Genomic DNA, 12,482 nt, shown 5'->3' on the forward strand with positions numbered 1-12,482 from the left:
AAACAGAAAAGTTTCAGAGACTACTTATGATGGCCGTAAAATGTGTCTACGTGTTGGCAAAATGCATAATTCACAGTGAATTATCAAAAATAAAAACAACAGCCCAAAGAGGCCACTGTTAAGATAATCTGAACTGTTTTTTTCTACTCTTTTAAGTCCTGCACCCAGTTAAAACATACCACCCATACCATGGTCTGGTAATATTGTTAAAAGGACTGGGAGTGGAGCGGGAGTGGGAGACGTGGGGGGGAGAGGGGTGCCTGTAAGGTTAAGAGAGATGCAAAGGAAAGAGAAATGTCAACCCTCATGATTCTGTCATCAAACAGTAGCCATGGTATACTAGATTAGTGAGGTCATGCTGTTTTTTTTAACAATGGAAAATTGATATTGTTCACAATGTTGCTATTTGATAATATTTCTCTACTTAAAAATCGTTAATACCGTAACTATGCTTCCTAATTTTTCTAATTTAATACATTATCATCCAGATACAAACTACACATTTTTACAAATAAGCTACTGATTTCATACCCTAGATAAATTTATTTTTTTCTAGATAAATTTAAATCATAAATTTTTCTGAGTATTAAGTAAATGCACTTGTCTGTGATACGTTTTTCCAACCAAAGCAATGTGAAATTACACAAGTATACCTGAAAAGGTTCTCATGAACACGACTAAGGAACTGTTAGAACACGCAGAAAATATCCCAAATAAACTTTTCAAAAAAGACTTTATTACATTGTCCTGAGAGCTGTATAGTAACATCTGAAATACTGGGTGTCGTACATTAACAGTTACTCCTTAAAAAAATAATTGAAAGCAGAACTAATAGGCTTTCAAATTAACCTCTGAGCTAAGTGCAAGTTAAAAATATGCAGGACGTGTGCTAGTTCTGACGTCTTGTTATTTATACTGCCGGCTCAAGCTCCGAAAAGTGGAAATGGTTGTTTATAAAAACCTCATAGGTGGTCAAAAGAACAGATCCGCACAAGGACGAAAAAAGAAACCCTGATGGCTGCCAAACCGAGGGTAAAACCGCGGAGGCTGCGTGCTCCGCATGTCGATAGCAGCGGCCCTAGATGCTGACACTGAGCGCCCGGCTCCCGGCGCGGGGGACGAGGAACTGGATCTCCTCGCCCGCGGCGTCAGTCCTGGCAGGACTCCACTTTCCCTAGACCGGGAGCTACTCCCCGGGGCCAGCCGCCAGTTCGGGCAGCCGAACAAAGACACCTGGTTCCAGAAGGAGCTACCGGGCTATGGGAAAACTACTCTGGGCCTCAGCGCAGCTGCCCTCTTTGTTCCGCTCCCCTACCTCGGCGGGGGAGGAGGGGAGCGGGTCCGCCGCGCAAGTGTGCCGCTCGGGCTGCCGTCCCGGCTGAAGCACTTTGTTGTTTGCTTCCTACTAAGGATCCCGGAACCGGCTCGCGCTGCGCCCTTCTGGGCCCCTGCACCCCTACCCGCCTGGCGTCGGCTCCGCTCCCGAGAGCCCAGAGGGTGGGCAGGGCAAGCCAGGCCAGGCCGTCCCGCCGCCACTTACGCTCTTATCCAGCTCGATCTTCACCTTCTTCTGAGAGATGCTCTTCTGGATCCTCTTGCTGAAGCTGGCGTTGCCCGCCGCCCGGCTGCACCGCTCGCCGTCCTCCCGCAAACAACACAGCTGCCCGGGGCCCGGCCCGGCCGCCCCCGGGGGCCCCGCAACCGAAACCGCCCCGGCGCCGGGCACCTCAGCTCCAGAGCCCGCTCCGGCCCCGTTCCCTGCAGAGGCGGCGGCCGCGGCGGCGGCCGCGACCACGGCAGCCACCGCAGCGGCTGCGTCCCCGCCGCGGCTTATGTCCTCTGGCGTGAAGCCGTTCATGTCCCCGAGCTGGCGGCGCCGCGCTGACAGAAGCCCCAGCTCGCCGCGCTGCTTGCCTCTCGGGAGACGCCGGGGTCTCAGCGGTCCCTCAGACACCTGCGCGGCGGCAGCTATTCACTCTGAGCCCGAGCCCTCCGCCCAAAACCAGAGGTCCCTGGCCTGCCGCTGTCTGCTGGCGCCGGGACAGGGCACAAGGTGTGTGGTTGGGAACCGCGGTCGGGCGTCGTTTGGAGCTAGGACACCCCTCTCTGTCACATGGAGACTCCTCAGCAGTTGGACCGTGGCGCCTCCGCCTCCGCCTCTCTTCAGTCCTCGACTTGCGCAAGCGCTTTGTGCCCTCGCCCAGCCCGAACCCGTCCACTCTGCCGCAGGGCACCACGGGAATTGTAGTTCCCCTTCCGGGAGTTAACCCGAGCTCCAATATGACCCAGTGCTTCGCGGTTTAGGGAGACTACTCACCCCAGCATACATCGCGCGGAGGCGGGCCGGCTTTTTTGTGTGTAAAGCACAGGGAAAACAAGGACTTGTGGTTGGGGGTTGCTGTGTTTTCTGGCTTCTGGTCTGTCCCGGGAAGTTAGGCTGTGTTTAGCTCCCAGGATTTTGCAGAGCTGGCATTCTAGAGGAAGAGGTCACTCAACTCCGGAGGCGTAGCACAAAACGTAGGGGCCGTGGGTGGGAGGGGAGGGAAGTGAGCCTGTGGGAAAAAGTTTTGGGGCCGTTTTCGTATCACTGGTAAAAGTTTTTGCCGTGATACCGTTTTTGTGGGAAACCCAAACCAAGGAAGATGGGCGCCCTGGCGTTTTCCGGGCCCTCCAGGTCCCGCAGCTAACACCAAGGGATCTGGAGGGCATCTCCACCAACTGACGCCCCAAATTGTCCATTAGGGCGCCTGCCTGAGGTGGGGAACGCTGGTCCCGACCCCCGTGACCCCGCCTCTCCGCGCGCTCGGCCGCATCGCTAATGCCTGGCTAGAGGCCGCTGCCAAATCCTCGCATTGTCCCTGCGAGGGACGTGCACTCTGTCCGCTGCCTCCAGAGGTGGAGCTGCTGACGTGTGGACTTAACGGGGCAGCTTTCTTTTCCGGGGAACCGGGAGCTGGTCTAACCGTTCCTGAGGCTGCCGGCACTCGCCCTGCCCCAAGGGCATGGGGTGGGAGGGGCCGCATCTTCCGTGAGCACGCGTGTGTATGCGTGCGTGTGGACGCGTGTCTGTGGAGGTCGGGGTGGAGGGATGGGAGAGGCTGGTACGAAAGCTGCACCTTTGCTGGTTGCACCGCTTCATTATTTGTCAGTATGTATATCCTGTTTAACAATTACATTGTTTAAACAAAAATAGAAAGCGATTAGGTTTTTTGAAAGTTCTTTTATATTTACGGAGTGAACTTATTTATAGATGGTTATTTAAAATGTAAAGTGTCATCTGCACTGAAATTCAAAGCCATCCAGTCCATCTGTGCACTTCTGTCCTAGGGTAAAGAAAGGAAGAAAAAATAAATAAATGGAGTGGGTAAAAGAAAGATACTGAGTGGTGTTAGCTTTTCCAGCTGCACTGTCCAGTAGGGTGTCCGCTTGCCTTATGTGTATATTGAGCACTTGTGTTTTTTGTGAATGAAAAACTGAATTGTTAATTTTACCTCATTTAAATATTTAATACTGATTTCAGTAATCAGAGAATTATTAAATAGGAACAACTTGGATAAGAATCTTTTTTTTCTTAAAAATTTTGTGAAATCTGAATTTAGCATCTCAACTGAGATGTGTGGTAAGTGAAAACTAGAAGCAGGATTTCAAAGACTTAGTACCATAAGTTTTTTTAAAAAAAGTATATTGATGGAGTTCCGGTGGAGGTGCAGTGGTTAATGAATCCCACTAGGAACCATGAAGTTGTGAGTTTGATCCCTGGCCTTGCTCAGTGGGTTGTGGTGTAGGTCAAACTTAGCTCAGATCTGATATTGCTGTGGCTCTGGCATAGGCCGGTGGCTACAGCTCTGATTCGACCCCTAGCCTGGGAACCTCTATATGCCGCAAGTGCGGCCCTAGAAAAGACCAAAAAAAAAATAAAAAAGAATATTGAATAGCTTATAATTTTTATATTGCTTACATGTTCAAATGATTAAAAATGGCTATCCTGGGTTAAATAAAACATAACATTAAAATAAATTTTACCTGTTTCTATTTTTCAAAATGTAGCTGTTACAACATTTAAAACTACACATATGGCTCACATTGTATTAGATATTGCTGGTTTAAAATATTAAAATGCAGAATAATACTATCTACTGTTTATGGATATATTTTCTTAAATAGTAGAAATGAGAACACATGGACAGGATGGATATGCTCCAACTTCAAGATGATGGTCATCTTTTAGGAGAGAGGCCAATGGATAGTATCTGGGAATGGTTAAAAAGTGGTTTCTATTTGTAAGTTTTTATTTATTAAAAAGCAATCTAGGGGAGTTCCCATTGTGGCTGGGGGATTAAGAATCCAACTAGTATCCATGAGGATGCAGGTTTGATCCCTGGCCTTGCTCAGAGGGTTAAGGATCCAGTGTTGCTGCAAGCTGTGGCATAGGTTGCAGATGAGACTTGGATCTGGCGTTGCTGTGGTGTAGGCCGGCAGCTGCAGCTCCACTTCTACCCCTAGACTGGGAACTTCCATATTCCACAGGTATTGCTTAAAAAAAAAAAAAAAAAATCTAGTGGCGCAGTGGCTTAAGTATCCAGTATTGTTGCGCTGTGGCTCTCTCTGGTTTGATGCCTGGCCTGGGATCAGAATGCTGTGGTGTGGGTGCAGCAAAAAAGAAAGAAAATGATCTAAAGCAAACATGAAATTGGGATGTTGGATTTTTATATTTCTTGTACTTTTATATATTTTTAAAGAATTTATAATATTCTTTGGTTCTTGCCCTTAAAAGTTTATAATCTGTGAGCTGTTTGATGACATTCCACAAATGTGATCAAATCAGTTCATGTATGTATGTAATGGTAAAATATCAATTTCATATGAATTTTACTAAAGTCATGAATTGTGGCTATGCCTCCTTTACATACAATACATTGTTTTAAAAAGATCCAAAAAAATCCAATCAAATATTTATTGCATACTGGGATCTTTTCCAGGCTCTGGGGATACAAAAATAATTGGGGGAGAGTCCTAGCCATTTTGGAGTTCACTATCTAATAGGAGACACAGGTAGCTTAACACATAATACATATTGCTATAGACTAAAAGTTTGTACCTTACGAAATTCATTTGTTGAAATTTAATCCCCATTGTGATGATATTTGAAGAGAGGGTCTTGGGGAGATTATTAGGCCATGAGGTGGAGCCCTCAGGAATGGGATTAGTGCCCTCAGAAAGAGGCTCTAGAGAGCAACCTCACTTCTTCCACCAATTGTGTGAGAACATGGCCGTCTGTCAACCAGAAAGTGGACACTCACCATCCATGAATCTGTCAGTACCTTGATCTTGGACTTCCCAGCTTCTTGTTTATAAACCACCCAGTCTATAGTATTTTTTTATAGTAGCCCAGACAGAGTAACACGCATACCCCAATAAAATTTGAGGAAAATTAGACTTAGCACACAGGAGGAAATTATTCACCTCTGGCAAATAGAAAATATTCCTGGGGTAGATGACACGTAAATTCTCCATCCCTGATTTAAAGTATCTCTTCAGTGAATCCATTGTCCATACAAAGAAACTTTCTTAACAACCGTGGTTCACTGTTTATTTCTACAATTTTTCATGTTTAGGGCAGATCATAATTCCTTGCTTTAGGTATAACTCACAGTCAAGACTGGAATCAGATTTTGGTGAGCTTCAAGTTTATAAAATCTGGGGGGTCTTTGAGAAAAGATATATAGAATTATGAATGCAAAAAAAAAGAATTATGAATGCAGAATTTGGGACAGATCTTTTAAAAGGGACTGTCCAAGTGAGGGACTCTGAACCTTACATCTATTAGCTTCATGGTAAATACACCTCACAATAGACAATATGGAAATACAGATTTATGAAACCTAAGTCATAAGGGTGTTTTGACATCAACAGAGACTTCGTTTTCTGAAAGCATTCAAAATACTCTTTAAAAAACATTTTTTGGAGTTCTCTTGTGGGTTAAAAGTTCTGGAGTTTTCTTGTGGTGCAGTGGGTTAAGGATCCAGTATTGTCACTGCAGCAACTTGGGTTGCTGCTGTGGCATGGGTTTGATCCCTGGCCTGGGAACATCACATGCTGTCAGCATGGCCAAAAAAAGCAAAAGAAAAGCATTTTCCCTTGCCTTTGTTCCCTCTAAGGCTTTTAATATGATTGAATTTTTCTGGTTTTATTGCAAAATAAGCAATTAAATTATTTATAAGAATATGCAAATTGGCCCATAATTCTAACATGAACATGACTATAAGTTCAAATAATACAAAAGATTCAATATGAAAAACAAAAGCCTCTTGCCCCTCGTCTCCCCAGATCCATGCAGATAAAAGCAACTGATGCTAACGATTTGGTGTTCCGGTCGTAGCGCAGCAGAAACGATTCTGACTAGGAACCATGAGGTTGCCGGTTTGATCCCTGGCCTTGCTCAGAGGGTTAAGGATCTGGCGTTGCCATGAGCTGTGGTGTAGGTCACAGACGAGGCTCAGATCTGGCATTGCTGTGGCTGGGGCATAGGCCGGCAGCTATAACTCTGATTAGACCCCTAACCTGGGAACCTCCGTATGCTGCAGTGCAGCCCTAAAAAAAGCAAAAAATGAATAAATAAATAAAAAATAAAGCAACCAATGTTAATGATTTCTGGTGCTTCCGTATAGAAAAAAATTATATGCATATACCACTATGTACATCACAATATATGAATAATTCAATTTTATTGCAGCTAAGGATCACGTTCTATACCACGCTTTAGAAAAAAAAATCTAGCTTAAAATATAGCAAGCATACCAAAAAAGTGCACACAACATAAATGTCCAGTTTAAGCAGTTTTGGTAAAATATACACCTATATAACTGCTACCCAGGTCAAGAGATAGAACACTGTCAACAAGGCTAGCTTCCTGGGCATGCAACCAGCACGGTGGCACAGGGCCCCAGGCTCAGAAGCCCACTCCCTCCAACCCTTTAATCTCTCTACTCTGATTGTGGTTCAGTGCTCACTACCATGAAATTCTTAACCTTGTAGTTTTGAATTTGTGGGTTCCAGTGGCTCTGTCCTTCTCAGCTCTGCTCTGGCCTGAGAACCAGAGCCAAAGGACTGAGCATCTCTGGGGTAGGCAGACCCTCTCTCTCCCCCCACCCCCACGCTGAGTCAGGGGTCAGGTCGCGGTCAGAGGGTCCGTCTAGCGAAACATTAAATACCAAATTAGAAAATACCATGCCAAGGCAGGGAGAGAGAGAGAGAGGTAGAGAGAGAGAGGAAGGGAGGGAGATGGGTGGGGGGGACAAGGATCAGTGAAGAAAGAAGATTTCTGACTGAGCCCCACAAGTTGCACAACTGGCCTTGATTGACAAGAGGCGACCCCCTGCTCCTCCATAACAGCCCCTCTCTCTGCTAGCAACAACTATCCTATCCTGACTTATGGTATTCATTACCTCCCTTTTCTTTATAAATTTACCCACAATTGTTAAGTTTAAAAAGATTTTTGGTTTTTTTGCCTGTTTTTGAACTTTATATAGGTAGAATCATTTGTATGTTGTCTAATTGTGATTATATATTGATTTTTTTTTTTTTTGTCTTTTGTCTTTTTAGGGCCGCACCCTCAGCATATGGAGGTTTCCAGGCTAGGGGTCTAATTGGAACTGTTGCTGCTGGCCTACACCAGAGCTACAGCAATGCCAGATCCAAGCCATGTCTGTGACCTACACCACAGCTCATGGCAATGCTGGATCCTTAACCCACTGAGCAAGGGTAGGGATCAAACCCGCAACCTCATGGTTCCTAGTCAGATTGTTTCTGCTGCACCAAGGTGGAAACTCCCTATATTGAATATTTTGATTACTAATGAGGTTATATGTTGCTTTTTGGCATTCCTCTTTGGAGGTTCCTTTTGAGGTCTTCAGCTGTTTTTTTGTTGGGTTTGTCTTTTTCTATTGGTTTGTAGTTCTTTACATATTCTGAGTAAGAGCCCTTTCTCAAAGTTATGTATTGCAAATATCTTTTCATACTCAATCACTTGCCTTTTAACTGTGCTGGAGACTTTTGGTTAATGTCTTTTTTTTTTTTTTTTTTTTTTTTTTTTTGCTTTTTAGGGCCACATGTGCAGCATATGGAAGTTCACAGGCTAGGGGTAGAATTGGAGCTGTAGGTGGCAGCCTGCACCACAGCCACAGCAACTCAGGATCTGAGCCATGTCCATGACCTACACCATAGCTCACGGCAACATCGGATCCTTAACACTCTAAGGAAGGCCAGGGATTGAACCCACATCCTCATGGATACTAGTCAGATTCGTTTACCTCTGAGCCACAGTGGGAACTCCCGGTTGAAGTCTTTTAATGTGGAAAAATATACCAATCTTTTCTTTTATGGCTGGTCATTTTTGTGACTTAATAGTTCCTTACTATCTAGTACCTTCAAAGTCATAAAGATACTCTTCTATATTATCTTCTGAAAGCTTCATTATATTGTTTTTTCCATTTAGGATTATGATTGACATGATTGACTTTTGCGTATAGTGAGAGGTAGATGACCCTTGGACCTCTACCTCTCACTATACATAAAAATCAATCATAATCCTAAATGGAAAAAACAATATAATGAAGCCTTCAGAAAATAATATAGAAGAGTATCTTTATGACTTTGAAGGTACTAGATAGTAAGGAACTATTAAGTCACAAAAATGACCAGCCATAAAAGAAAAGATTGGTATATTTCTCCACATTAAAAGATATATATATATATATATTCATTCTACCCATTTGTCTACACAGCAGCATTCACTGGAAAATCTATCCATATCTCCTTCTTCTATGGAATTACCTTTGTCATAAATCAAGTTTTTATACATAGGTCTGCTTCTGAACTCTATTCTTTCCATTATTCTTTTTGTCTATCCTTGAGCAAATCCCACTTTATCTTAATTAGAAAGCTTTATAAAAGTCTGATAACCTAGAAGTATAAAACTTCCACCTTATTTTTATTTCTTCAAGACAGTCTTGGTTATTCTTGGTCCTCTTCATTTCCTTATAAATTATGAAATCAATCAGCTTAAGTTCCAGAAAAAGAAAAGAAAAACAAAACAACAAAAAGACTTTTGCATATTTTTGGTGACCTTTCATAGAAAGCATACATTAACCTGGTAGAGGGCAGACATCTTTACAATATTGAGCTTTCTAATCCATAAACATGATATGTTTTCTATTCATTTCGATTTTCTGTCTCTTAATAGACTTTTGTCATTTTGCAGAAATTTTGCATATCTTGTGAGATTTATTTACGTGTACGTTATATTTCTGATGCTGTTAGTGGTGTCTTTTTAATATTTCATTTTCTTCTTTTTATTGCCAGTGTATAGAAATTAAGCTGAGTCTTTCAAAGTAATTTTTAAATCCAGCAAACTTTCCCATTCATAAAATTTCCTATTCATGGAGTTCCCTTTGTGGCTCAGCAGTTATCGAACCTGACTAGGATCCATGGGTATGCGGGTTCAATCCCTGGCTTCACTCAGCAGGTTAAGGATCCTGTATTACTGTGGCTGTGGTGTAGGCCAGCAGCTGTAGCTCTGACTGGACCCCTAGCCTGGGAACTTCCAAATGCTTCAGGTGCAGCCCTTAAAAAAAAAAAAATCCTATTCATAGTAATTTATTTGCATATTCATTTGGACTGTCAACTGTACTTTGCAAAGACTGAGTTTTCTTCCTTCATTTCTAATTCACAAACTTTTCTTTCTTGCCCTACTACTCATCTAGGGCTCAGAATAATATTGAAAAGAAGTTGTCAGTAGTCATTCTAGTTGTGTTCCCAGTCTCAAAAGAAAGAATTTTAATGTTTCACCACTAGGAATTTTGATACCAATTCTTTGTTTCATCTAAACCTTTATACTATTCATTTGCTCCTAATATTTTCTTTGGGGGGGGGGGCAGAGGGCCCGCACCCATGGCATATGGAGGTTCCCAGGCTAAGGGTCTAAACAGAGCTACAGCTGCCAGCCTACGCCACAGGCACAGCAATGCCAGATCCAAGCCATGTCTGTGACCTACACCACAGCTCATGGCAACGCTGGATCCTTAACCCACTGAGCAAGGCCAGGGATCAAACCTGCAACCTCATGCATGGTTCCTAGTTGGATTCGTGCCACAACGGGAACTCCATTTGCTCATATTTCCTTATGTTTTTCATGTATACAAGAGCTGAAGTGCTGTCTTCCTTTTCATTTTTGTTATCAGTTATTTGTCTTCTCTCTTGATCTATTTCACCAGGGTGTTTTATCAATTTCATTAGACTTTTCAAAGGACTGATTTTAATTTTAGTTCATAGTTCCTATGGTATTTTTTTCTATTGCAGTGTTCTTAGTTTCTTCTACTTTATTTTACTGTTCTTACTAATTTCTTTACCAATATGTGCATTAAAAGCTACGTTTCCCTATGAATACTATTTTGCCTGCATCCCACTTGGCAAAATATTATCTGAATTCCTTCATGATTATTTTTCATGCAGGTTAGTTAGATGTCTTAATTTCCAAACATAAACAGGTGGTCCGGTATCTCAAAATACTCTAAAATTTAATGTGGTTTGCTTTTAAACCAAGAATATGGTTGTCTTCAAAATATTCGGTATGTGCTTAAAAACACTTTATATTCTGCCCTTAGGTCAGTGTTCTATTTGTGTCCACTGGACACTATTAAATGGGCTAATCACTTTTATGTATCCTTACAGACTTGTTTTGTATTCTTGTTCTGTTAATTACTAAGTTAAAATATCCCATTTAGCTTGTAGATTTCCCTTTTTTAGTTCTGTTAATTTTTGTTTTACATGTTAAGACCCTATTATTTACACAAACTAAAAACTGCTATATAAACCCAGAACTGAAGATTTTAACATTCCGTATTGACCTTAATCTCTGTAAAAATTTTAGCCTTAAATTCTATTTTGTCTGGTTGCTATCAATGTAGTTACCTCACCTGTCTTTTACTTAGCATTTTTGCATGATATATTTTCAGCCATTCTGTATCTTGATGTCTGGAATACTTGGTTTTCTATGTTTTCTTTTTTAATCTAGCCTGATAATATATGTGTTTTAACTAGGGCATTTAGTCTATTTATAGTTATGTAATTACTACTATTTTTAATATATTTAAACCCAAATATATAAATCTTTCACCTTTGTGTTTTGTAATTGTTGTGCTTACTCTGCTCTTTTTACCCTTCTCTTTTCCTTTCTTTTTTTATAGTTCCATTTCACCCTCAGTAGTTTGGAAACTATACACTTTTCTCCCATTCTTTTGACCCTAAAGAATCTTTACCTTTTTGGTCCAGTATTAATATTTCTTTGCCTTCTTTCCAGAAAATGCGAAGTTTCTTTGAGAGTTATCTGTCTTTCTTTTTTTTTTTTTTTTTCTGGTTTCTCTTAAAAGTTTTTCTCTGCCTTTGATTTTCTATAGTATCACTTAAAGTAAAATCCCTTTTATTTTTTAAAATCCTACTTGTACTTCCATTGAGCTTCTTAAATTATAGATTAACATCTTTAATAAATTTTCAGAGAATTTCAGCCATTATCTCTTCACATATCATCTGGGCTCTTACTCCCTTATTTATTTCTGGGACTCTAATTAGATATATCCTAGGCTATTCCACTTTATACTCCGTGTCTCCTGCTCTATCTTCAATATTTTTACTTTTAATTTCGTCTCCCCTTCCCTCATTTGGGATGTTTCTTTTAACCTATCTTCCAGTGATTCATTCTCTTTAGATGTGCCTAATCTGCTCTAAACTTTACCCATAGTTTTTGGACTTTTAGTTATTCTATTTTCTAGTTTTGTCATTCCTGTTTGGTTATTTTTCAAATCTTAAATGTCACTTTTTATGGTTTCCAGTTCTTTTCCCATGAACACAACAAGCATAGCGGTTTAAAGATTATGTTTGTTATTAAGTCTGTTTCTGTTGGTGCTGGTTAATTTTTGATTCTTCTTTTATCCCATTACCATTGTTTTTTTAAATATTCATTTTATTTGAAAAATTAATTTTGGAAATAATTTGAAACATTGGATCATGTTCTGTTCTTCCAGAGAGGAATTTCATTTCCTTCTTTCAGGTCCCTAAGGGTGCCAGTAGCCCTGAACCTATGCTTGAGGATTTCTGAGCCAAACAGTGATTCTATTCCATATCCTCACTTTTAGACTATGTTTCTTGGGGTTCTGTCACAGAGTGGGGGGATGTTTCACTAAGGGTGACCTTATTATGTATTAGACTCCAAGCCTAGACCCAAGGGACTACCAAAAATGCTCAGCTTTTCTCTCACCTCCTTTCTTAAATTGTCTGGTTATGACTAGTATTGTTTATATTAAAACAACATCTGCATTCTAATACTGTTCAGAGTGTAACATCATAGCCAGCATAGCACTGCTGCTTCCACCACAGTTTTCCTCTCACCAGAATGTGAGGCATACAAAAAGCAGATGTAGTTCCCAGGT

At 41.5% G+C, this 12,482-nt stretch overlaps 1 protein-coding gene across 9 annotated transcripts in view; it reads right to left on the reverse strand.

Moving 5' to 3' along the window:
* The window catches only part of SAP30 (Sin3A associated protein 30), a 56,058-nt gene extending 53,873 nt beyond the window's left edge, over window positions 1-2,185 (reverse strand). For 4 of the 9 annotated variants that reach the window (XR_002338363.1, XR_002338365.1, XR_002338364.1 and 1 more), the window contains exon 1: window positions 1,541-2,167. Coding sequence is in view for 4 of the 9 variants with exons in the window: in XM_021072431.1 (XP_020928090.1) it covers window positions 1,541-1,858 (318 nt within the window). In the remaining 5 variants the exon portion in view is untranslated. Of the gene's footprint in view, window positions 1-1,540 lie in introns of all 9 variants that reach the window. The other 5 variants (XR_002338367.1, XM_021072433.1, XR_002338366.1 and 2 more) reach the window with 4 other exon arrangements.

This window comes from Sus scrofa, chromosome 14, assembly GCF_000003025.6.
Source record: "Sus scrofa isolate TJ Tabasco breed Duroc chromosome 14, Sscrofa11.1, whole genome shotgun sequence".
NCBI classification, from domain to species: Eukaryota; Metazoa; Chordata; class Mammalia; order Artiodactyla; family Suidae; genus Sus; species Sus scrofa.